Below are 27,375 nucleotides of genomic sequence, written 5' to 3'. Positions count from 1 at the left end.
ACCGTCAAGAAGCGGAGAGGCGGAGGAGGGAATTTCTGATTTATTATAATTAGTAAAAACGGAGGCGCGGAGGAGACCATTTTACCTGCTGGCCCCTAATCCACATAAAATTACCCGAAATGGCCCAACCCAGTGGTATCTACTGCTAGATGGCCCCACACGTCAGTGGGTGCCATTTTGCCCCACCCACCCCAAAATGTCCCCATAAAATTACCGAAAGCAACTTTCTCCCCTGTCTCACTCTCTCTCTCTCCCAACCCAGCCGCCACTGCCGCCTCTTCCTCTCCCAACTCCGTCGGCCGAAGCTCCGTCAAGCAGCTCCGTCAAGCTCCGTCGGCCGAAGCTCCACTGCCTCGATCCGTCGGCCGAAGCTCAGGTTAATTTGGGGGATGAGCGGGGGATTTTCTAGGGTTAGCCGTACTTAATCTCGGGGGATTTTAATTGGGGTTTTTTGTCCGAGCGGCGATTTTCCTAGGGTTTGATCGATTCAAAGTAGATTCTAGTGCTAGAGTGATTTTCCTGGTTTAGATTGATTCAAAACATGTGTAGTGCTGCTAGTGCGAATGTCAATCTGAAACTAAACATCCCAACTTAGTTTTAATTAATGTGTAATTAATAGTTTCATAGTTCTCAAATTGTTCACTGCTTGTTATTAGGTCGACACCATGGACCCCTATGACTATGAAGTTGCCATTTTGGTCCCATCCAAGAAGGCCGTGGAGACCATCGACATCAGCTCATCCTCCGAAGGTGAGGATGGTGCTCTAGATAGGGTTCATGTCAAGCAAGAGAAAGCTGATGATGCTGCAGCAATGGATTGTGCAGCTGATCATGAGGAAGTTGCTCCTCCTCCTGCTGCTGATGTCCATCTGACTCGTCGAGGTAAAATATATATATAGTAGTTATAGATGCAGGATATAGGTCAAATGCTTAATTAGTCTCGGTTTGGCATAATAGCTAGTCAATTTGTAGCATTCAAGGAATATACTTCAGTTTCTATAAATACTGTTGGTTTGATATATACTTCAGTTTTAGGAAAACTTTAAACTAGGCCTTATTCCCTGGTTTCTTTGTATGTAGGTCCCAGGATAGAGGCAGGTGAGGAATGGGATGACTTTTGCATGTATCCCAATCTAGTGGAAATGAATCCTACACAAGTTGAAACCCTGAGATATCTTGTTGACGAAAAGCGCCCCGCAATTCCTTTTTATGTGTGCACTATAAAGAGTGCAAGTTCCGTGGGAGGCAGTTCCTCCAGAATGGTAAATAATTACTCCATCTCAAGGATGTTTTTGCATCTTTATATGTTGACAATTACTTCATCTGAACGAAGTTTTGCATCTTATAATCTGCAGTACTTCAACCGGAAGTTTACCCAGCAGTACATCTCGACGAATATGCAGCTTCCAGACAATGACTTTCTTGTCTCTTACAGTGAGAGACATGGTGTGAAAGTGAGGATTTTCCAGGGCAAAGGGAAGTGTGACGGTGCAGTGATCACAACAAACTGGAGTGCTGTGGTGCGGAAGAGCAAGATGGAGGCAAATGATATCTTTGTGTTTTGGTTCCGCATTCGCGCCCGGGGCGGTCTCAAGTTGTATGTCAGGAAGCTCGAGAAATGAGCTAGCAGGCTGAACCTCTCTAATTAAGCTAGTAGTACTATATATATGTGTGTATGAGCTCAAGTAATATGAGCGTTGAACCTCTTATCGATCGATCTGGTACTATCTAATGGCCTGTTGGTCGATGTAATGTGCTCAAGTAAATGAGCGTTGAACCTCCTCGGTAGTATCTATAATTAACGTGTCCTTTTGGTACTATGTTATTGAGCTCAAGGCTGCACTATATATGTGTAATATAATGTGCTTTTGGTGGTCTATATATGCTGGAGTATATATAGATATATATAGTTTGCTGGCCGTAATTAATTATTAGTCTATATATTAGCCTGTTGCTTAGCTAATGCTCCTGTACAAATTAACTGTTGTCCTAAATCAGTATCCCCTCTGATAGATTATGTAACAAGATCATATCCATAACTATAAAAAAAAAGAAGTTGCCTTAGTTTCACTATGTAAATGATAAAGGATGGTAAGCTGACAAGATCTCTCCAATAGCTCCACTGGTTAACTAGCACGTTGACACATCTAGAGGTGCTGGGTTCGACTCCCAGCCCTCACACTTTTTGATTTTTTTTGGCGCCCAGGAGAGGCCCAAATATCCCTTCCGAATCCAACTCCCTTCGATAACCTAGCAGAAATTCGAATCCAACTCCCTCCGCAACTCGGCGGCGGCGGTGGCGGTGGTCACCGGCCCTGTCCCTCTCCGACGACGAGCCCCGGCCCTCTCCGACGACGAGCCCTCTGGTGGGGCATCTCCCGGTCTGCACCCCTCTCATCTCTCCCCTCTCGATCTGTTCTTCTTCGTCAGTTCACAATATCGAATCTCTGTGATCCGAGGTGACGGCGGTGGTGGGTGTGCCAGCGCTGCGTCCGAGCAAGGGATGTGCTGTCCATCTGGCTCGCCGACGACGACGACGAGCCCCTCGCCGACGACGAGCCCCTCGCCCTCGCCGACGACGAGCCCCTCGCCCTCTCCAGGACGAGCCCCTCGCCCTCTCCAGGACTAGCCCCGTCCCTCTCCAGGACGAGCCCCGGCCCTCTCCCACGACGAGCCCCTCCGCATCTCCCGGTCTGCACCCCTCTCATCTCTCCCCTCTCGATCTGTTCTTCTTCATCAGTTCACAAAATCGAATTGAACTGCTGTGCATTGCTTGAAATTGGAACTGCTGTGCAGTTAGGTGTGTGCTAATTGCATCATTTTGTTCTTCCGCAGATGGACAGACGCTGGATTACAACAAGAATTAGAAGGCTTTCCCCTGAACACACAAAGGGAGTGGCAGAGTTTATGCAGTTTGTTCGCTTGAGTGCTGCCAATGATGATCAGGTGCTGTGCCCATGTCGTAGCTGTCTTAACCGGTGCACAAAACCTCTAGATGTAGTAGAGGCTCATTTGCTTCTTTTTGGGATGGCAAGCACTTATGACCGATGGGTCTTCCATGGAGAACCATTACATCCTGTACCTGAAGCTGGACATGGAGGACAAGGAGGTGCACCTGAAGCCGGACATGGACATGGAGGTGAACCTGAGGCTGGACATGGAGGTGAACCTGAGGCTGGACATGGAGGTGATGCAGGGGCACACCATGTTGGTGGAGGTGATGCAGAGGCACACTATTTTGGTTTGCAAGAGGAAGATGGTTACGAAGATGATAGAATTCCTGATCTGCTTGCTGATTTGTACAAGTCAGAACCGCAAGGTGCTGGAAAGGACACTATATTTGCTGAGTTGATAGAGGAAGCCAAGCGCGCAGCCAGCGATGGGGGTACAATGTCAAGGTTTTCACTCACAGTCAAGTTACTTCAGGCCAAGTCGTACTACCGGATTAGCAACGTTGCATTCAACGCGATACTCCTGATTTTGGCCTTGCAATACCCTAATAGCTCAATACCAAAGTCATACGAGGAGGCACTTAGCATAATCGGCAGGTTGGGACTTGGTTATGATAGTATCCATGTGTGCCCGAATAACTGTGTATTGTTCCGGAAGGATTATGCCAAGGAGAATAATTGCCCCAAGTGCAAAGCCTCCAGATGGAAAGATGCTGATGGTAGGAGACAGATCCCAGAGAAGGTGCTGAGGCACTTCCCATTGATTCCAAGGCTGCAAAGAATGTTTCTTTCAAAGGAGCAATCAAAGGAAGTACAGTGGCACAAACTGAAGCGGCAAGACGTGGAGAATGATCTCAGTCATCCAGCAGACGGGGATGCATGGAAGGATTTTGACAATATTCATAAAGACTTTGCCGCTGATGCCAGGAACATAAGGCTTGGACTTGCCACGGATGGTTTTAATCCCTACGGGAATATGAGCAACTCCTACAGCATGTGGCCTGTATTCGTGGTGCCATACAACCTTCCGCCGTGGGCATGTATGGATCAGTCCAACTTCATGCTTGCATTGCTAATCCCTGGTCCATCCTCTCCAGGAAAAGATTTTGATGTCTTCATGGAGCCTTTGATGGAAGAGCTGCAGGAGCTCTGGAAAGGTGTAAAATCGTATGATGCCAATAGTCCAGACAAGTTTGATCTCCGTGCTGCAATCTTATGGTGTATTCATGATTATCCGGCACTGCACACATTGTCAGGGAGGGCCACAGCTGGTTACCAGGCATGTGTGCGTTGTGACAAAGAGAATTGCTCCAAGAAATTAAGGAACAAAATCTGCTTTATTGGGCACCGCCGTTGGCTACCTCGGCGACATCCTTGGAGAAATAGCAAAGAATTCGATGGTGCTTCTGAAAGCCGTGAGAAGCCAGCGGAATTCACTCCAGAAGAGCTGAGGCAACAGCTTGATAGGGTTAGAGATGTGATACCAGGCAAGCTTCAGAAGAAAAGGAAACGTGAGGACGGTCAGTGTTGGAGCCGTAGATCATGTTTGTGGGACTTGCCATACTGGGAAGATCTAAAGCTGAGGCATAATCTCGATGTAATGCACATCGAGAAAAACATCTGTGACAATTTGATTGGTACTTTCATGAACATACAAGGCAAGACCAAAGACACTGTCAATTCAAGGCTTGATTTGGAAGACATGGGCATAAGACGTGACTTGCATTTGCAGCCTGTTTCAGCTGACTCTTTTGAGATGCCACAGGCGTGGTATACAATGAGTAAACAAGAAAAAATTGCTTTTTGTGAATTCATAAAAGCTGTGAGGTTTCCAGATGGGTACGCGTCTAACATATCCAAGTGTGTTGCTTCTGATAAGTGCAAGCTTCAAGGGCTGAAGACCCATGACTGTCATATATTGCTTCAAAGGATCTTACCGGCTGGCCTTCGAGGAACAATCCATGAAGACATATATGAAGCGGTTGCTGAGCTTGGAAATTTCTTCAGAGAGCTGTGCTGCAAAACACTGAAGAGAGACGTTCTGGACAGACTTGAAAAGGAAATCGTAGTTATTCTTTGCAAACTTGAGAAGATCTTCCCCCCATCTTTCTTCGACGTGATGGTGCATTTGGCCATCCATTTACCAAAAGAGGCAAGGCTTAGAGGCCCAGTGCATTACGGTTGGATGTACCCAGTCGAAAGAAGGTTGCTAACATTGAAGCGTTATGTCCGGAACAATGCCAGGCCGGAGGGATCGATTGCCGAAGCATATATTGTTGATGAGTGCCTGACATTTTGCTCGAGATACTTCGACGATGTTGAAACAAGATTCAACCGTCCAAGTAGAAATCCGGAGCGGGATGATTCACATATTGGTGATCTGTCTGTTTTCAAACACGGTGTGAAATTTATTGGAGCCTCTCAATATGTGTATGCAGGTGAGGACTATGACAACATGGTGTGGTATGTGCTCCGAAGTTGCCCTGAGGTTGATCCATACATCGAGTACGTTTCTCTTCATCCCCATATATAGATAGGTTATTGCAGCATGTCCAAATAATAATTAGGATCTATTTTCTGTTGCCATTCCAGCCTGTGCAAACAAGAGTTGAACCAACGAGGTGGTCAGATCAATGTTGATAGATGGCTTGCCAAGAACTTTGCTAGATGGTTTCAGACTCATGTGAGATCTTTAGCTGGTTTATTTCTGAAGATTGGAAAAGTTCATGATATAAATTTTCTGTGTGTGTTACTCACCCCCTGGTTGATTTTTTGCAGATTGGAAAAATGCGAAATGATGTCTGTCCTGATCTCTATGCTTTGGCGTGCAAACCAGATTTTAGAGTGAGACTATATTCGGCATGTGTTGTTGACAGTGTTCGGTACCATACTGTTGACCGCGAGAAGAACAGAAAGACACAAAATAGTGGAATCGTTTCTGAGGGAGATCATGATGGCAACATCATTGACTTCTTTGGTCAGCTGAAATCCATCATCAGATTGCAATACAACTCCAGCGGTGGCGTCCATCGGTCAGTTGTCCTCTTCCGGTGTGACTGGTTTGACCTTGGTGGTAGGAAACCCGGATTCGACGATGATGGACACTTCAAGAGTGTTAACACAGAAAAGTTTTGGTACAAGACCGATCCTTTCATTCTGACATCACAAGCAACCAAGGTCTTTTATGTGCCAGACACTAAGTTGAAAGGAAAATGGCAAGTTGTGCAGAAATTTCACCATAGACATCTATGGAGTGTAAAAGAAAATGAACAGGGACCCGGTGTTGCTGTACTATCATATCAAGATGAAGATTCCAGTCAAGTTCCTGTGCAAGAAAAAGAAGGCACTGCACGGAGTAGGACGAGAAGTGACCAGGAACGTGTGCTACTTGAAAAAGTCATTGTGGACAAACTGAAGAAACGGAGCAAGGAGGTTGTGCCTGAAGAATTCGAGGAGGTTGATCAGACAATGTACCAATATTGCAGTGATGATGGTGATGATGGAGGAAATAGGACTAGGAATCGTCCAGTTTCCGAAGAAGATGAATAGCAGTTTGAATCTGTAGTTTGTGTAATGGATGAATAGCAGTTTGAATCTGTAGTTTGTGTAATGTCAGTTTATTTCAGATTATGTGTCAGGTTGTTTGGCCCAGAATTTATGTTGAACATGCCAGCTTGTTTTCCCCAGAATTTATGTTGAATATGTCAGCTTTTTGTTCCCAGAATTTGTGCCCAATTTTTTTGGGGAATCCATGCCCAATTTTTAGGGGAATCCATGCCCAATTTTTTCAATACATGGCTGACGCCGGCGACCATATATGGGCGGCGCCGCCGTGCATGGCTGACGCCGGCGACCATATATGGGCGGCGCCGCCGTACACATTTTCAACAGAACTCATTTTCAACAGAACACATTTTCAACTGAACAGAATTGCACACATACATAGACATGGTTCAAATTCAGGAACTAAACATTGTGGCACGAACAGACAAATGTTTGGAATTACAACACAATAACTCTAGCATATACTCTAGCTTCTTCTCCTCCTGACCAACAGATCACTGAATTCACCCTAATTTCAGTTCGTACACATCACCCAGGTACAACAGATGACAAAAGCTACAGATAGCACCCAAACCATGAAGCCTCTCATTTTCTTTGGTTCAGGGTTGCTCTGTTTCCTTGCAGCAAGCAGAAACTTTTCTTCCTGGAGCCTCTCAATTTCTACCTGGAGCCTCTCAATTTCTTCATCTCGATCCCAAACAGCATCACGCAGATCACGAACTAACTCTTTGTGACGTGCATCCAGCGGATCATCAATCCACTTAAACACTTGACACCCTATTCCACCAGCAATCTAACAGATGAAGAACAAAAGAGGATAAGTAAGGCATAGTAGAAAAGAAACTTCAGAAGACGGCAGCTCCAGGAAATTCAGAATGGGGGCGGGGGGGGGCGTGCTCGAAGACTAACCGAGCGAATTTTGCAGTTCCGGTATCTTCTCCCAGGATTCGGATCACTCCAAGAAATCCATTGCGGCATCTTCTCGCCACAGTCACATACGTCGGCGGGCTCATAATCGAATGGCCGCTGCCGATACGGGATGGGCGTGCCCGGCCGCCGCCGGCGACGCGACGAAGCTCCTGACCTAGAAGAACTGCCCGAGCAGGCTGGGAACTGCGCCGCCATGCAACTGGTCGGAGGGATTTTGGTCGGAGGAGGAACCCTAGCTAGATGCACCTGGTCGGAGGGATTTTGGTCGAGGTGGAGGGATTTTGAAGACAACTGATTAGTCTATCATGTCTATATACATGGACAACCATACTTTTGTCAACAACACTATTGTAGCAAAGCGGTAGGGAGTGGTAGTGCGGCAGCGCCAGGTCGAGGGTTCGAGTCCCCGCAAACGCAATTTTTGCCAGTTATTTCCATCTGGAGCCACTCCAACCCCGGATGGGCCGTCGGGCCAGCAATTCAACCCCCGGATGGGCCGTCGGGCCAGCAATTCAACCCCCGGATGGGCCGTCGTGGGGTAGGCCAGCAGCCAGCAGCCTAGTAGAGGACAGCCCAAAAGAGGAGGATATCACCAGTAGCCCATTAAAATGGTGGACGGCACAGAGAAAAAAAATAACAAGACGCCTTTGTCCCACAAGTATTAGTTGGTCCTACATGTCAGTTAGTTCAAGCCAGTTGCTTCCAGTGACACGTGTGAGGCGCGTGGGACCCGAAAAGGGACACATAGGCAAAATGGATGACATGGCAGCCAAACACATACCATTGTATTGAGCCAAATGCCAATGACGCTATTGATTTGTCGCAATCGGCATCGGGAAAACGTCGTAGGCCACTTAATTTTGCTAATGACGTTTTGACCTAAATTGGCAATGACGTTTTTGCCCAATAACGTCACGATTTTCTAGGGTTTTGCCCCCCCGGAGTGGCCAAGGACGGTCAAAGCTAGGAACGTCATAAAGCTATGACATTTTGATTTCCAGTCATAAAATAAACGTCATATTATGGCAGATTTCTTGTAGTGATAGGACCAGATACTGCCTTCTCAAACTCTCGTTGGGCCTGACGTAAGCGTTTCTTCGGTTTCTTTAGGTAAGAGCTATCCCATGCATGTAGATCGACGTGCATGGCGCGAAGCTTGGTTAGCACGCCATCTCCTGGATCAAAGTTCTTCACTCTATCCCAAGCGGTCAGGACCACCTCTCGGAACCCAGGTTCCTGTAGCCATTTAGCTTCGAATCTTTTAGGAACAGACGGGTTTGGGATCTGGTTCTGCTGAGCCTCAGTATCAAGCAAAATAGGACGGTGATCATATCGAGCATAATCCAGATTTTAGAGAATTTCCCCCGGGTGCATTGCCCTCCATGAGCTATTAACAACTGCCCGATCCAGGCGCTGCCGAATTCTGCCTCTCCGCCATGTAAATTCATCTCCGCAAAAACCCAAATCCTCCAGGTCATAATCAGATAATACATCTCGAAAAGCTTGCATAATATTTTGCGGTCACTGGTTACCACCCTCTTTTTCATGAGAATAAAGAATCTCATTAAAGTCACCAATTATAGCCCATGAAATATTATGTTGAGTATGCATGGTTCTAATTCTATCCCAAGTCAAGTGTCAGTCCTCCCATCGAGGTTCTCCATAAATACCTGCCAGCCGCCAAATTTTATTTGGACCCTCAATAACCTTGACATCAATATATTTTGGATGTGAAAAGATCTGTTGGATTGAAATTTCTCTCCTCCATAGCAGCAAAACCCCACCACTTCTATTAGTACTAGGATTAACTATATGAAAATCCATCTTCAATCTCCTTCTCAAGGAATCTGCAGGATAGTTGTCTAAATGAGTCTCCGACAAAAACATCACATCGGGAACATAGCGCCTTTGGACATCCAAAAGCGATCGAACTGTCGAGTCGTTCCCTGCCCCCTGACAGTTCAAAGACAAAATTCTCATTGCGTCCGGACAAGCCCGTCTCGCGAGCCCGCCGATCCTGTTGAAGGGGAGATAGCTCCATCCTTCTTCGACCGTTTACGGTCATTTTCAGCTAGTAACTTTGCATCCAACACTTCCTGGCCAGTCAAACCAACGACACCTAGCTGCTGTAAAGCGTCTCCCTTCTCCAAAGTATCATTAGCACTCTCTTGATCATGTAGTGCTAGTGCAAGGTTTCTTTTCGCTCCCGAATCACCACTCCTAGAAGGATTATCAACTTCCATCTGGTTAGTTTTGATAGGGCTGGTTCCAGTATCTTTCAGATCATCATCATCTATCACCTCCGTGTCCATATTCGTGTTATTTCCTTTCGCTGGAGGCTGGGCTACCCCATCAACAAAGGCCAAGGCGTTGTGACGCCAATCATGAGGCCCAAAGCAGCCCTCCACTGTACGTTCTCCACCTCTTCTAGAACCACGTCACGCCCTTGATGACCCACAAGTATAGGGGGTGTATCGTAGTACTTTCGATAAATAAGAGTGTCGAACCCAACGAGGAGCAGAAGGTGTTGACAAGCAGTTTCGATGAAGGATTCACTGTAAATGCTCACAGACAAGTTTTCAGGGGTTTTTGATATAGCAGATAAATAAAGTACAAGTAAATAAAATGCGAGAGTAATAATTGCAGCGGGTGGCCCAATCCTTTTTAGCACAAATGACAAGCCGGTTTGTTTACTTATAATGATCAAACGTTCTTGAGGACACACGGGGATTTTAGTCTAGTGCTTTCGCTTCATATAGTTGATTAATCTTCATTGTTTTGATAAGTGTTGTGTGGGTGAACCTATGCTAATGCACCGCCCTTCCTAGAACTAATACATACTTGTGATTATACCCCTTGCAAGCATCCGCAAATACAAGAAAGTAATTAAGATAAATCTAACCACAACCTTAAACTCTAAGATCCTGCTATCCCTCCTGCACCGATATACTAACGGGGGTTCAGGTTGCTTTCACTCCGGCAACCCCACAATTAACAACCGAATACAAGATGTACTCCCCTAGGCCCATAAAGGTGAAGTATCATGTAGTCGACGTTCACATGACACCACTAGAAGAATAACACCACAACTTAAATATCAAACCATTAAATATTACTCAACATAGTTCACTACTAACATTTAGACTTCACCCATGTCCTCAAGAACTAAACGAACTACTCACGAGACATCATATGGAACATAATTAGAGGTGATATGATGATGAATAACAATCTGATCATAAACCTTGGTTCAATGGTTTCACTCAATAGCATCAATAACAAGTAGTAATCGACACCGGGAAAGTTTCCCCTATCAAACAATCAAGATTCAACCCTAGATGTTACAGCGGTGACGAGGTGCTGCGGTGGAGATGGCGGTGTAGATGGTGGAGATGATGATGATGATGATCCCAATGATGTCCATCTCGATGACGGTGGCGATGGCGACGATTTCCCCCTCCGGGAGGGAATTTCCCCGGCGGATTCATGCCCGCTGGAGAGCTCTTTTCTCTCTGGTGTCTCTCCGCCCCGCAGAGGCGGCTGTGTCTATTCTCCGTATCCCCCAGTGCCTTAGGTTTTCGGGACGAAGAAGTACGCGAAGGAGAGGCGGCCGAAGGGGGCTGTGGGCCCCCTCCCCACAAGGCGGCGCGGCCAGGCCTGGGCCCGCGCCGGCCTATGGGGGGGGGCCCATGGCGGCCCTCCTCGGTCCATCCTTTTGGCTCGCTTCGTCTTCTGGAAAAATAAGATGTTCTGTATAGTTTCCGTCAATTGTTGATCTTCAGAAATATGGTGTCCTGACGGCGCTTTTTCCAGCAGAATCCTGACTCCGGTGAATAATTCTCCAATAATCATGAAACATGCAAAATAGGTGAAATAACATAAGTATCATCTCTAAATATGAAATATATCAATGAATAACAGCAAATTATGATATAAAATAGTGATGCAAAATGGACGTATCAACTCCCCCAAGCTTAGACTTCGCTTGTCCCCAAGCGAAACTGAGCTCAATGAACAAGACCACATGTTTATGGAGTGAAGAGTCGATAAATAAAATACGGACAAGAAGCATCATAATGATTCACACAAGATATTCTAGTAAACATTCTCCTCATATAACTCAACTTGAAATAAGTAAAGAGAAATCACAAATAGAGGTGCATAGGAAATCATGATTGGTTATGGCAAACTTTGTTCTTGGTCAGAGAAATATTAACAGATTGTACTTATGTTCTAAGCAAAGCCTTTATATTAGAATTTATATGGCAGGGCTCTCATCCTTAATCATAACAATCTCCTCATAATCATTGATATCTTTCAAAGTCATATTCTTTCAGATAAAATTTGTACTAAACAAGAAAGCATAAAAGACATGATTAACTAGATCATAGCATAAATGGTTGGATCACAACAATTGCTTGCTTGAGATAGAGGGAAATAGGTTTACTGACTCAATCATAAAAGTAAAAGATAGGCCCTTCGCAGAGGGAAGCAGGGATTAAATCATGTGCTAGAGCTTTTCAAGTTTTGAAATCATATAAAGAGCATAAAAGTAAGATTTTGAGTGGTGTTTGTTGCTGTCAACGAATGGTAGTGGGCACTCTAACCCCCTTGCCAAACAGACCTTCCAAGAGCGGCTCCCATGAAGGACGTCATCTCTACCAGCAAGGTAGATCATCCCCCTTCTCTTTTGTTTACACATGTATTTTAGTTTTATTATGGATGACACTCCCCCCAACCTTTGCTTTCACAAGCGATGGCTAACCGAATCCTCGGGTGCCTTCCAACATTTCTCATACCATGGAGGAGTGTCTATTGCAAAATTAAGTTGCTTACTGATAAATGTAGTGACCTCACTTTAAAAAGTACAAGTCCCTGTGCATTAGTGCTAGTCCCTGGATCGAACTGCTAGCACACACAGTTTAAGATGAAATACCAAGTAGCAAAGGTCTTCATTACAACCTAAGATCCAGCGAAAATAAAATAGTTCGATACAACTTGCATAGCTCAAGGGCTAGCATAAACATAAATCAGAGTTCAACATCAAGCAGAAAGCAAATAGCATGGAGTCCTCTTCCTTCACGGATTCCACAGGCAGACATGTTGGGCAAAGACTCGTGATCCTAACATCTTCTTCAACAGCTAGGGATACCTGCAACATCAAACGTTGCAGCCCGAAGGAATCAATACATTTGGAATTGTATTGGCAAGGACACTTTTGTGGACTCAAAAGGCATCCTACACCTACGTGCACATCTGGCAGGTAGAGCTCAGGTCCATTTTGCATAAAGCCAATTTTTTCCTATCATTTATCAAAACATTTTCTTTCAATCTAATTAGTAGTAACATTGGTAAAACCCCAATGTACCAAATTAACAATAGCATTGGTAAAGCCCCAATGTACCTTCCTACCCTTGTTCACCCATTCAAATTTTATTTAAGAAATTGGGATGAGGAGATCTTCGAACAAGACTTGTCAGTTCGCTCAAGTTGTCCATAACCGGGGACTCGGCTAAGTACTTAGATTTTACACTCTCGAGAGGTTGTACACCTTTACCCACATGGCCAGGCCAATCCTTCTACCTCGATGCACATTTTGCTCAGAGGACAGGTGCAGACCGTGGCCGAGACCTTCTGTGTGTAATCACCCGAACCATTCCCTAAGGGCCACGTTACACCTACAGTATCCCTCTACCACCACCTGGCCCCTAGGATCCGGGTTCATACAACATACTTTGTCAAGCCAGAGCCATAGTAGCATGTGGTTGTATGTGAAGCTAATGAGCAAGGTTGTCTACAATCTCTTTAAGCCTGGGTGACTTTCCGCAAGTGTGCACTAGCACCAGGGTCTTGCCCCCTGATACAGCCACCCTCTCCATAACTCCACCATTCACCCAGGTAATTCATTAAACTTAGTTGTTTTTCCTTAACCTCTATCAAAACCTTTTCCATGGCATAGCAGGTAACAACTAAATTTAATGGCGGCTAAGGGAGTCTAGGAGTGGTGTAGCTAAACTACTAGGATTTAATAGCAGGCAAAAAGCATAAACACTAGACATGTCTACTATAAAAACACTACGGTGCAAGAATAAAACTGGGACTTTTGGTGTGTGTCACTTGCCTTTTTCAAAGGGAAGAGTTGCAATCTTCGCAGTCACAACGGTTGCAGCTGTCACAGTCGCAATCTACAAGCATTCATACATAGCACGATAAACACAATGCGCAACACAAATGCACAAGCATAGACATGAGATGCATATGATATTTACACAAGTGCACTCCATTTAATGATCTCTGGTTGTGACTATATGCATGATGCCATGGTCATGTTTTATGGTTGGTTGTATTATTGCGAACCATCTATGTCGCACTAGCGAAGGGCAACTACCATTAGTTGAAAAAGGTATTTTGGTACAATATACAAATGATGGTCTTGGTACTACTGGACAGAGGATAACATTTGCAATCATATGCAAAAGGAATCACCCGAAAAGGGTAAGTAGATCTCATTTTATGGGTGAAGTAGTCCGATTAGGCATTTAAATATGGATGAATCTCAAACTTCTGTAAGTCTACATTTTATTATTCAAAAATGTTCCTTATATTTTTAGTATTCCAGAGGTATAAAGTTTGTAATTTTTGGACAAGCGGAGCTCTGGTTATGAATTTTGCAAAGCGCGGACTATCAAAATTCTACTTAAACGCAATCTAGGGTATGTCCAGACACAAGGCGCTATCCTATTGGTCAATACCTCTTCGCTCGGATCAGCCTTCTGCACCGTTGGATCTAACTGACATTTACGGCTGAGATTTGTTGGCTGACTTGGGAAAGAAATAAAAAGAAACAAAAGAAGGTGCTCACGTGGCGCTGACTGGACGCTCGCGTGGGGATGACGATGCTGGCGAGGTGGCGGCTGACGTGGCCGGCGGCGAGGTGAGCTCGCCAGCGGCGGTGATCGGCGGCGCTGAAGCTGTCCCCGACGACAGAGATGCGGTGGATGGTGTGCGGCGCGGCGTGGCGGTTCGGATGGAGGTGGCGTCGTGGCCTGGCCCGGCCCGTGGCGGCGGATGCCGGTGGCTGGAGGCGGCGGCGCGGCGTGGCTTCGGCGAGCTATTTTGCGAGCCTGGCGGCGTGATTGCAGGGGAGGAGAAAGGGAATGGAGAGAGGAGGCCGGGGCCTTTGTAGGGGCAGCCTCAGACCGGTTGGGGAGCGCTGGGGAGGGAGGGATTGTGGGGGGAGTGGTGGCCGACGGAGGCGCTGTGTGCGTGCGCAGCGCACGGGAGATCGTGGCGCAGGCGGAGGTTGGGGACGAGCGAGCTGGGGGGTGGGGGCGCTGGGTCGGCCCAGGGAGAGAGGAGGGAGGGGGCGCGGGGGCCTGGCCTGGTCGGCCCAGTTGGGTCGGCCACCTTTGTTTTTTTCTATCTCCTTCTCTTATTTAATTGAATATGCATTTGGTGTGTCAAAAATATTCAGAAAAATGCAAATGAGGTATCGATGGATTCCTTGCGAAAAGAGCGTCACTATGGAACCACCTTTGAGACAAAATAAAATACGTTTAAAACCGAAGTTGGCATAGACGCCTAAGTGGCTATAGTGCCGTTTAGAGTTTGGGGTTTTGAAACGAATTTGAATTTCTCTTAAAATGCAACGATGACATGATTCTTATGAATGCAATGCATGAAGTTTGAAATTTTGAAAATTGGGATGTTACAAACCTACCCCCTTAAGATGATTCTCGCCCTCGAGAATCGGAGTGGCTAGCAAATAGGTGTGGGTGATCTTCACGGAGGTCATCTTCTCGTTCCCATGTAGCTTCTTCTTCTGTGTGGTGGTTCCACTGGACCTTGCAAAATTTGATCGTCTTCGTACGGGTCACTCTTTCTGCTGTCTCCAGTATCTTGATTGGCTTCTCTTCATATGTGAGATCACTCTCCAACTGAACTTCCTCAAGTGGCACTCTATCTCTCAACGGGGTCTCTGTCATTTCTGGGTGACACTTCCTCAGTTGGCTTACATGGAACACACTGTGAACTGCAGCTAGAGATTCTGGCAGTTCCAACTCATATGCTACTTCACCTTTGCGAGCCAGGATCTTGAATGGTCCTACAAAGCGGGGTGCTAACTTTCCCTTGACTCCAAATATTTTCACACCACGTAGGGGTGAGACTCTTAGGTATGCTCTATCACCTATCTCATAGGTCACTTCCCTACGCTTTGAGTCAGCGTAGCTCTTCTGTCTAGATTGGGCTATCTTCGATCTATCTCTGATTAGTCTGACCTTCTCTTCGGCATCCTTGATTAGGTCTGGGCCAAATAGACTTCTTTCTCCTACGCCACTCCATAGCAATGGGGTGGTGCACTTCCTTCCATACAATGCCTCAAAGGGTGCCATACCAATACTAGCTTGGTGACTATTGTTATATGAAAACTCTGCATATGATAGATTTTCATCCCAACTTGATCCATAGTCCAATGCACATGCTCTTAACATATCTTCCAAGATTTGATTCACTCTTTCAGTCTGTCCATCAGTTTGTGGGTGAAACGCTGTGCTGAACTCAAGTCTAGTTCCCAAAGACTCATGTATTTGACGCCAAAAGTGAGATGTAAACCGAGTGCCTCTGTCTGACACAATGCTCTTGGGCACTCCATGCAAACATATGATTTTGTTCATGTATAACTTGGCTAGTTTGGCGCTTGTATAGGTGGTCTTCACTGGAATGAAGTGAGCCACTTTAGTCAGACGGTCCACTACGACCCAAATGAAATCATATCCCGATCTAGTCTTTGGCAGTCCGGTGATAAAATCCATGCCAATATTCTCCCACTTCCATTCTGGTACAGGTAGTGGTTGCAACAATCCTGTGGCTTTCTGATGTTCCGCCTTGACTCTACGACAAACATCACATAGTGCAACATACTCAGCGATGTCTCTCTTCAGATTACTCCACCAGAACCTTTCCTTCACGTCCATGTACATCTTGGTGTCACCCGGATGAATGGAGTATGGTGAATCATGGCTTCCTAGAAAATCAACTTCCTAAGCTCAAGGTCCTGGGGTACACAGATACGCTTCTCAAACCATATGGTTCCTTGTCCATCTGCATGAAATCCTTTTGCTCTGCCTTCGCTCATAAGTACCTTAATCTCCTCTATTTCCTTGTCCGACTTTTGAGCTTCTCTAATTATGTCTGTTAGTGTTGGCTGAACTTCAAGTGATGCCAAATAACCTTTGGGCACAATCTCTAGTATGAGGTCCTTAAACTGTTCACACAGTTCCTCGGGTAATTCTCCAACGGTGAGGCCGTTTACATAGCTCTTACGGCTCAGCGCATCGGCTACAACGTTAGCCTTCCCTGGGTGGTATTGCAAATTCATATCATAATCTTTTATTAACTCTAACCATCTTCTTTGCCTCATGTTCAGCTCCTTCTGAGTGAATATGTACTTCAGGCTCTTATGGTCTGTGAACACATCACAATGCTTTCCCATCAAGTAGTGTCTCCACACTTTCAGGGCATGAACAACAAATGCTAGCTCTAAGTCATGGGTTGGGTAGTTTCTCTCATGCTGCTTGAGTTGTCGCAAGCATAGCACACTACTTTTCCATCTTGCATTAAAACACTTCCAAGTCCTTGACGAGAGGCGTCGCAGTACACTTGGAAATCCTTATTGATATCCGTCAAACATAGAACCGGTGCACTGACTAGGCGTTGCTTCAACTCTTGAAAACTAGCTTCACACTCATCAGTCCAGATGAACTTCTTCTCCTTCTTCAACTGTTCTGTCATGGGCTTTGCAATCTTGGAGAAATTCTCAAAAAATCTCCGGTAGTATCTAGCGAGTCCTAGGAAACTCCGGATCTCTCCTGCATTCTTGGGTGATTCCCACTCGGTCACAGCTGCAACTTTACTCGGATCAACTGCGACTCCTTCTGCTGAAACTATATGTCCAAGGAATCCAACTCTATCCAACCAGAACTCACACTTGCTGAACTTGGCATACAACTTGTGCTCTCTAAGCTTCTCCATGATTAGGCGCAAGTGCCTCTCATGTTCGGCTTCATCTTTTAAGTATATCAATATATCATCGATGAATACTACTACGAACTTATCCAAATATTCCATGAACACTTTGTTCATCATGGCCATAAAATATGCCGGGGCATTGGTTAGACCAAATGGCATAACTGTATACTCATACAGATCGTATCTAGTAGTGAATGCGGTCTTAGGTATGTCTTGCTCTCTGATCTTCATTTGGAAGTAACCCGATCGAAGATCGATTTTGGAAAATACTTTTGCTCCCTTCAGTTGGTCAAACAGGTCGTTGATATTGGGCAATGGGTACTTGTTCTTGATAGTGACTTCATTGAGTGATCGAGAATCCATTACCAGTCTCTTGCTAGAATCTTTCTTCATCACAAACAAAACAGGGGCTCCCCATGACGATGAACTAGGTCGGATGAAACCCTTTTCCAACTGTTCCTTAAGCTGCTTCTTCAACTCCTTCAATTCCTCTACATCCATCTTGTATGGTCTCTTGGCTATTGGTCCAGTTCCAGGCAACAGATCAATGAGAAACTCAACTTCTCTGTCCGGTGGCATTCCTGGCAACTCTTCCGGGAACACATCCGGGTATTCTCTCACAACGAGCATAGTCTCCATGCTAACCCCCTTGAGAGAGTTGACCTTACTACCTTTAAGCTCAAAGGTTGATTTGAAATGAATCCTCTTCATTTCTGGGGTTGTGAGTGTAATTGATCTCTTTGCACAATCTATTATGCCTCCATAAGTGGTCATCCAATCCATGCCTAGGATTACATCTAGACCTTGGGATTCCAGGACTACCAGTTGGTTTGGATCACGTCTTGGCGGCATTTAAGGTTATTTAGCATAGATGAGAAACAACATAGACAGATCTAGGAAATAATATTTCCTACCCATGCACACACAAGTCACACAATAAACAATCCATAAAATCACGCAAGCAAATATTTTTAAACACTAACAAACTAGTATGGTCATACCACAATTTGGTATGATCAATGCGTTTTTAAGATATCGTTGGTCTGATAAAAGAGAGAAAGGGTGGTCTACTCTATTTCCATATTGGGTGCTTCTAGCTTCTCTTCCACTTCCTTGAGGTCTTCAGAGATTGGACGTCTAAAGGATGAAGATTTGTTTTGAAGATGAAATAGGTGAGAATACACGAAAACCAATTTGCAAACATTTCTTTTAAGTAGAAAATGGATTAGATAGATAAGATGGAATTTCATCCTAAGGTCTTCCTATTTCTAATCCAAACCTAGGGTCACGAACCTATGGGCAACACAGTGCTCTGATACCATCGATCTGTAGTGACCTCACTTTAAAAAGTGCAAGTCCCTGTGCATTAGTGCTAGTCCCTGGATCGAACTGCTAGCACACACATTTTAAGATGAAATACCAAGTAGCAAAGGTCTTCATTACAACCTAAGATCCAGCGAAAATAAAATAGTTCGATACAACTTGCATAGCTCAAGGGCTAGCATAAACATAAATCAGAGTTCAACATCAAGCAGAAAGTAAATAGCATGGAGTCCTCTTCCTTCACGGATGCCACAGGCAGACATGTTGGGCAAAGACTCGTGATCCTAACATCTTCTTCAGAAGCTAGGGATACCTGCAACATCAAACGTTGCAGCCCGAAGGAATCAATACATTTGGAATTGTATTGGCAAGGACACTTTTGTGGACTCAAAAGGCATCCTACACCTACGTGCACATCTGGCAGGTAGAGCTCAGGTCCATTTTGCATAAAGCCAATTTTTTCCTATCATTTATCAAAACATTTTCTTTCAATCTAATTAGCAGTAACATTGGTAAAACCCCAATGTACCAAATTAACAGTAGCATTGGTAAATCCCCAATGTACCTTCCTACCCTTGTTCACCTATTCAAATTTTATTTAAGAAATTGGGATGAGGAGATCTTCGAACAAGACTTGTCAGTTCGCTCAAGTTGTCCATAACCGGGGACTCGGCTAAGTACTTAGATTTTACACTCTCGAGAGGTTGTACACCTTTACCCACATGGCCGGGTCAATCCTTCTACCTCGATGCACATTTTGCTCAGAGGACAGGTGCAGACCGTGGCCGAGACCTTCTGTGTGTAATCACCCGAACCATTCCCTAAGGGCCACGTTACACCTACAGTATCCCTCTACCACCACCTGGCCCCTAGGATCCGGGTTCATACAACATACTTTGTCAAGACAGAGCCATAGTAGCATGTGGTTGTACGTGAAGCTAATGAGCAAGGTTGTCTACAATCTCTTTAAGCCTGGGTAACTTTCCGCAAGTGTGCACTAGCACCAGGGTCTTGCCCCCTGATACAGCCACCCTCTCCATAACTCCACCATTCACCCAGGTAATTCATTAAACTTAGTTGTTTTTCCTTAACCTCTATCAAAACCTTTTCCATGGCATAGCAGGTAACAACTAAATTTAATGGCGGCTAAGGGAGTCTAAGAGTGGTGTAGCTAAACTACTAGGATTTAATAGCAGGCAAAAAGCATAAACACTAGACATGTCTACTATAAAAACACTACAGTGCAAGAATAAAACTGGGACTTTTGGTGTGTGTCACTTGCCTTTTTCAGAGGGAAGAGTTGCAATCTTCGCAGTCACAACGGTTGCAGCTGTCACAGTCGCAATCTACAAGCATTCATACATAGCACGATAAACACAATGCGCAACACAAATGCACAAGCATAGACATGAGATGCATATGATATTTACACAAGTGCACTCCATTTAATGATCTCTGGTTGTGACTATATGCATGATGCCATGGTCATGTTTTATGGTTGGTTGTATTATTGCGAACCATCTATGTCGCACTAGCGAAGGGCAACTACCATTAGTTGAAAAAGGTATTTTGGTACAGTATACAAATGATGGTCTTGGTACTACTGGACAGAGGATAACATTTGCAATCATATGCAAAAGGAATCACCCGAAAAGGGTAAGTAGATCTCATTTTATGGGTGAAGTAGTCCGATTAGGCATTTAAATATGGATGAATCTCAAACTTCTGTAAGTCTACATTTTATTATTCAAAAATGTTCCTTATATTTTTAGTATTCCAGAGGTATAAAGTTTGTAATTTTTGGACAAGCGGAGCTCTGGTTATGAATTTTGCAAAGCGCGGACTATCGAAATTCTACTTAAACGCAATCTAGGGTATGTCCAGACACAAGGCGCTATCCTATTGGTCAATACCTCTTCGCTCGGATCAGCCTTCTACACCGTTGGATCTAACTGACATTTACGGCTGAGATTTGTTGGCTGACTTGGGAAAGAAATAAAAAGAAACAAAAGAAGGTGCTCACGTGGCGCTGACTGGACGCTCGCGTGGCGATGACGATGCTGGCGAGGTGGAGGCTGACGTGGCCGGCGGCGAGGTGAGCTCGCCAGCGGCGGTGATCGGCGGCGTTGAAGCTGTCCCCGGCGGCAGAGATGCGGCGGACGGTGTGCGGCGCGGCGTGGCGGTTCGGATGGTGGTGGCGTCGTGGCCTGGCCCGGCCCGTGGCGGCGGATGCCGGTGGTTGGAGGCGGCGGCGCGGCGTGGCTTCGGCGAGCTATTTTGCGAGCCTGGCGGCGTGATTGCGGGGGAGGAGAAAGGGAATGGAGAGAGGAGGCCGGGGCCTTTGTAGGGGCAGCCTCAGACCGGTTGGGGAGCGCTGGGGAGGGAGGGGATCGTGGGGGGAGTGGTGGCCGACGGAGGCGCTGTGTGCGTGCGCAGCGCACGGGAGATCATGGCGCAGGCGGAGGTTGGGGACGAGCTATCTGGGGGTGGGGGGCGCTGGGTCGGCCCAGGGAGAGAGGAGGGAGGGGGCGCGGGGGCCTGGCCTGGTCGGCCCAGTTGGGTCGGCCACCTTTGTTTTTTCTATCTCCTTCTCTTATTTAATTGAATATGCATTTGGTGTGTCAAAAATATTGAGAAAAATGCAAATGAGGTATCGATGGATTCCTTGCGAAAAGAGCTTCACTATGGAACCACCTTTGAGACAAAATAAAATACGTTTAAAACCAAAGTTGGCATAGACGCCTAAGTGGCTATAGTGCCGTTTAGGGTTTGGGGTTTTGAAACGAATTTGAATTTCTCTTAAAATGCAACGATGACATGATTCTTATGAATGCAATGCATGAAGTTTGGAATTTTGAAAATTGGGATGTTACAATAAATCAGGGCAAAACATGTGAAGAGAATTACTAATGAAAGTTATTAATTGGGGCTGGGAACCCCGTTGCCAGCTCTTTTTGCAATATTATTGGATAAGCGGATGTGCCGCTAGTCCATCGGTGAAAGTCCGCCCAACAAGATTGAAAGATAAAACACCACATACTTCCTCATGAGCTATAAAACATTGTCACAAATAAGGAGTAATATAGTTTGAATTATTTAAAGGTAGCACATGAAGTATTTACTTGGAGTGGCGCAAAATACCACATAGTAGGTAGTTATGGTGGACACAAATGGCATGGGTTTAGTCTAAGGTCATGGATGTATGAGAAGCATTCCCTCTCAATACAGGTCTTTGGCTAGCAAGGTTGGGTAGCAAGCATAAAGTTTGAGGGAAACAAACAAATATACATGTGATAGAAACAATCATGCATCTTTCTCGTAAGCACAAGCAATTTTAACTTCAGAATACTAAACTCATTAGCAGAAAGATAATAAAGTAATATATCTACATGTATTTCCTTTTTCTATTTAAACATCAAGGTGTTGTTGCTATTGACCAATGCTAAGTTTGCCAAAACCAAACAAATTTACTTGATGCTCCCAAAGTGATATCAATACTAATGTCAAGAGTAATCATATAACAGAAATTGCAAACTAAAATAAGGTGTGCAAAAAGTAAATGATAAGACTTCTCATTAATATTCCAGAACGATAACTCACACCAACAGATACATAGATAACTAACTAAGAGAGAGATACTTCCACACTGCAAACCATCTTATATGATAACTTCCCTACTCATGATTTGACACTACTTGATAGTAAAAAAGATAAAGATAGTGATGATATATGTGATACCGCGGCACTCCCCCAAGCTTGGAACAAACCAAGGGGATGCCAATACCGATGATGAATTACTCCTTCGGCGGTGATGGTGGTGGATTCTTCTCGACAAGCTTCTTAACAAGTTCCTTTAGGTCCTCAATCTCATAAGTGAGGTTGCGAATCAGCTCCGAGTTGTGCTCAACGCGGTTCATAAGTATGTCAGACGGCGAGTCCCAACTCTTAGAGTTGTTTCCCCACCCTTCAGCTTCAGGTTTCATCTCTCCTGCAGTGTTAGAACGATCTATATCCCAACCACTAGGCAATACTACCTTGGGAGTCCTTTCAATTTGACGACTATAGATTAGATTGTGGAAAGGGTTGTCAATGCCTGGAGAAGATGTCCTTGGAGCTAGGAAGCGACGTGGAAGTCCTCCTCCGGTGGCGATCCGTGCACTTCTCTTGGTGTTGGACGGATTTGCTGTCACGCCAATGCTTGCGACGGTGGCGCGAGGGTGTACTCGCGGAATTTCCTCCACTTCTCCCTCAACCTCGCTCTCGACTTCTTCCTTCAATTCAGGGTCTTGAATATCTTCCTCCAAAAGCCCCCTGTCTTTGTTTTTGGAGACCATGGTGCTTCTAGATCAAAAACAGATCCTGGCAGAAAACAGCTCGAAACAAAACACGACGAGAAAACGATATACGGACCTCTGGGGATCCAGGGGATTATATAGAAAATATTTTTACGACAAAAGGAAGGTTCTAGGCCGAAAACGAGTGGAAACGGGACGCCGAGGGGCTGTCCCCATAGGGCGGCGCGGCCAGGGTGGGGCCCGCGCCGGCCTATGGGGGCACGCCCTCGTGCGTCACCTCCACTCCGTTTCGATCTCGTAATTTTTCATATTCTCCATAAACAGCAGAAATATTGTTCGGAAAGTTAAACGCGGACTTTTTATTACTAAAACTGTTACCTATTCAAAGTCGAACTCTGCAGAACTGTCAATTTGGTCTTTGATGAAAGCTTCCGGAGTTATCACTTGAATAACATCAATATCTTCATTATAAGAATCTCCAGAAATATAATGCTTGAGTCTTTGTCCATTCACTACTTGTGTGGCATTACCTTGCAGAGAACTAATTGTAATTGCCCCTGAACGATACACCTCCTCAATGACATATGGTCCTTCCCATTTTGAGAGTAATTTCCCTGCAAAAAATCTGAGACGAGACCGATACAATAGGACTTTATGTCCAACATTAAATTCCCTTTTAATAATTCTTCTATCATGCCATTTCTTAACCTTCTCCTTAAAAAGTTTAGCATTTTCATAAGCTTCACTTCTCCATTCATCTAAAGAACTCAATTGTAGCAACCTCTTCTTACCGGCAAGTTTAAAATCTTTATTAAGTTCTCTTATAGCCCAATAAGCTTTGTGCTCTAATTCTAAAGGTAAATGACAAGCTTTTCCATAAACCATTTTATAAGGAGACATTCCCATAGGATTTTTATAAGCAGTTCTATAAGCCCACAATGCTTCCTTCAACTTACTAGCCCAATTCTTTCTAGATTTATTAACAGTCTTTCCCAAGATAGATTTAATTTCTCTATTTGATAATTCTACTTGCCCACTAGTTTGAGGATGATAAGCTGAAGCAATTCTATGATTAATACCATATTTAGCAAGAGTTTTTCTAAACCACCATGAATAAAGTGAGAACCTCCATCAGTCATAATATATCTAGGTACTCCAAATCTAGGAAAAATAACATCTAAAAGCATTTTTAAAGAGGTCTCACCATCAGCACTTTTTGTAGGTATAGCTTCTACCCATTTAGTAACATAATCAACAGCGACAAGTATATGAGTGTTACCTTCTGAAGAAGGGAAAGGACCCATGAAGTCAAATCCCCAACAATCAAATGGTTCAATAACAAGAGTATAATTCATAGGCATTTCATTGCGTCTAGAGATATTACCAACTCTTTGACATTCATCACAAGATAAGATAAACTTCCTTGCATCTTAAAAAAGTGTTGGCCAATAAAAACCTGATTGTAGAACCTTTTGTGCGGTTCTATCTCCGGCATGATGTCCTCCATAAACACTACCATGACACTTACTCAATATCTCTTGTTGTTCATATTCTGGGACACATCTTCGCATAATACCATCCACTCCTTCTTTATATAAGTGTGGGTCATCCCAAAAATAATGCCTCAAATCATAAAAGAATTTCCTCCTTTGCTGAGCTGAAAAGGTTGGAGGCAAGTACTTCGAAACAATAAAGTTAGCATAATCAGCATACCAAGGACTATCTCGCGAGCTCACCTTTATTACAGCCAATTGTTCATTTGGAAAACTATCATTAACAGGAATAGGATCATAAGCAATATTTTCCAATCTAGACAAATTATCAGCAACAGGATTATCAGCACCTTTCCTATCTACAATATGTAAATCAAATTCTTGCAAAAGAAGCACCCATCTAATAAGCCTTGGCTTAGCATCTTTATTTTCCATAAGGTACCTAATTGCAGCATGATCAGTATGAATTGTGACTTTTGAATCAACAATATAAGATCTAAACTTGTCACATGCAAAAACTACGGCTAATAACTCTTTCTCAGTTGTAGCATAATTTCTTTGAGCAGCATCTAGAGTTTTACTAGCATAATGAATAACATTTAATTTTTTATCTACTCGCTGTCCAAGAGCAGCACCTACAGCAAAATCACTAGCATCACACATAATTTCGAAAGGCAAATTCCAATCAAGAGGTTCGACTACAGGAGCAGTTGTTAAGGCTTTCTTTAGAGTTTCAAAGGCTTCCTTACAATCATCATCAAAAACAAAAGGTACATCTTTTTGAAGAAGATTAGTAAGAGGCTTTGAAATTTTAGAGAAATTTTTAATAAGTCTCCTATAAAAACCAGCATGACCAAGAATACTACGAATACCTTTAACATCCCTAGGATAGGGCATCTTCTCAATTGCTTCAACCTTAGCTCTATCAACTTCAATACCTCTCTCGGAAATTTTATGTCTCAATACAATTCCTTCATTAACCATAAAGTGGCATTTCTCCCAACTAAGAACAAGCTTAGTTTCTTCACATCTCTGCAAAACTTTATCAAGGTTTCGCAAGCAATTATCAAAAGAATTCCCATAGACAGAAAAATCATCCATGAATACCTCAACAATGTTTTCACAAAAGCCATGAAAAATAGCAGACATGCATCTTTGGAAAGTAGCAGGAGCATTACATAAACCAAAAGGCATACGCCTATAAGCATAAGTTCCATAGGGACAAGTGAAAGTGGTTTTCTCTTGATCTTTAGCTCTAACAGCAATTTGTGAAAACCCAGAATATCCATCAAGAAAGCAGAAATGAGTATTTTTAGACAACCTTTCTAACATTTGATCAATAAATGGTAAAGGGTAATGATCTTTCTTAGTAACTTTATTAACCTTTCGAAAATCAATGCACATTATATACCCTACAACTACTCTTTGAGGAATGAGCTCATCATTATCATTAGGAACAACAATTATTCCTCCTTTCTTAGGAACACAATGCACAGGACTAACCCATCTACTATCAGCAATAGGATATATAATACCTGTTTCAAGAAGTTTTAATACCTCATTTCTTACCACATCCTTCATCTTAGGAATTAGACGACGCTGATGTTCAACAACAGGTTTTGCATCATCTTCTATATTAATGGCATGTTGGCAAATAGCGGGAGAAATCCCCTTCAAGTTATCAAGAGTGTAGCCAATAGCTCCTCGGTGTTTCTTTAATATTTCCAATAACCTTTCTTCCTCAATATCTGAAAGCTTAGCATTAATAATAACAGGATATGTATTCTTATCATCAATATAAGCATACTTAAGATTATCAGGTAATGGTTTCAAATCAAATACAGGATCTTCCTTTGGTGGTGGTGTTACACCTAAATCTTCAACCGGTAAGTCATGTTTAAGAATAGGTTGACGAAGGAAAATTTCATCAAGCTCATCCCTTTCTTCCCTAAAAACTTCACTCTCACTATTCTCCAAATGCTGCAAAGGATTGTTAGGAGCAAGAGCAATAGATGCACACTGTTCAACTCTAAAATCATCATTAGGCAAATCAACTTTATAAGGAGTTTTGGCAAATTTAGAGAAGTTAAACTCATAAGATTCACCAGCAAATTTAGTAACAATTTTCTCTTTCTTGCAATCTATAATAGCTCCACAAGTATTCAGAAAAGGTCTACCAAAAATAATAGGACAAGACTTACTAGCAGCAGAACCAAGTACCAAAAAGTCAGCAGGATATTTAATCTTACCACATAGAACTTCCACATCTCGAACAATACCAATAGGAGAGATAGTTTCTCTATTAGCTAGCCGAATAACCACATCAATATCTTCAAGTTCGCAAGAACCAATTTCATGCATGATTTCCGTGTAGAGCTCATAAGGAATGGCACTAATACTTGCACCAATGTCGCATAAACCATAATAACAATGATCACCAATTCGAACAGAGAACAGAGGAACACTGGCTTTCCTAGACTTATTAGGATGCGAAACAATATTAGAAGCATCTTCACAAAAAATAATATGACCATCTTCCACATTTTTAGTCACAAGATCTTTAGCTATTGCAACAGCAGGTTCAACCTTTATTTGTTCTTCAGGTTCTATAGGTTTCTTTGCACTTTTATTAACTACACTAGTTATAACAGAATACTCCTTCATTTTAGCAGGAAAATGAGTTTTTTCAATATAAGCTTCAGGAAGAACATGATCAACACTTTTAATTTCAATACATTTACCTTTAGGTGAATCAGTTTTATCTTTATAAGGTTCATGATACTTATCAAA

At 43.8% G+C, this 27,375-nt stretch overlaps 1 protein-coding gene across 1 annotated transcript; it reads left to right on the top strand.

Annotated features, from left to right (window-relative positions):
* The first annotated feature begins 2,835 nt into the window (after positions 1–2,835).
* LOC139831530 (uncharacterized) lies at positions 2,836–14,631 on the top strand. The gene is made up of 4 exons (XM_071820825.1): positions 2,836–2,962; positions 3,197–5,439; positions 6,225–6,444; positions 14,288–14,631. The coding sequence occupies exons 1-4, from the start codon at positions 2,836–2,838 to the stop codon at positions 14,629–14,631; spliced, it is 2,934 nt and encodes a 977-aa protein (XP_071676926.1).
* Positions 14,632–27,375: the final 12,744 nt, after the last annotated feature.

Source organism: Lolium perenne, chromosome 5, assembly GCF_019359855.2.
Source record: "Lolium perenne isolate Kyuss_39 chromosome 5, Kyuss_2.0, whole genome shotgun sequence".
In the NCBI taxonomy this organism is placed as follows: Eukaryota; Viridiplantae; Streptophyta; class Magnoliopsida; order Poales; family Poaceae; genus Lolium; species Lolium perenne.
Note: the sequence above shows the minus strand (reverse complement) of the source record. Positions and strands in the feature narration are given on the sequence as shown.

Coding starts and splice junctions, on each gene's coding strand:
- LOC139831530 (XM_071820825.1), top strand. CDS start 2,836: ATGGACAGACGCTGGATTACAACAAGAATTAGAAGGCTTTCCCCTGAA. Junction 5,440..6,224: donor TGCTCCGAAGTTGCCCTGAG/GTTGATCCATAC, acceptor GAAAATGAACAG/GGACCCGGTGTTGCTGTACT. Junction 6,445..14,287: donor CCAATATTGCAGTGATGATG/GTGATGATGGAG, acceptor AGAAATAAAAAG/AAACAAAAGAAGGTGCTCAC.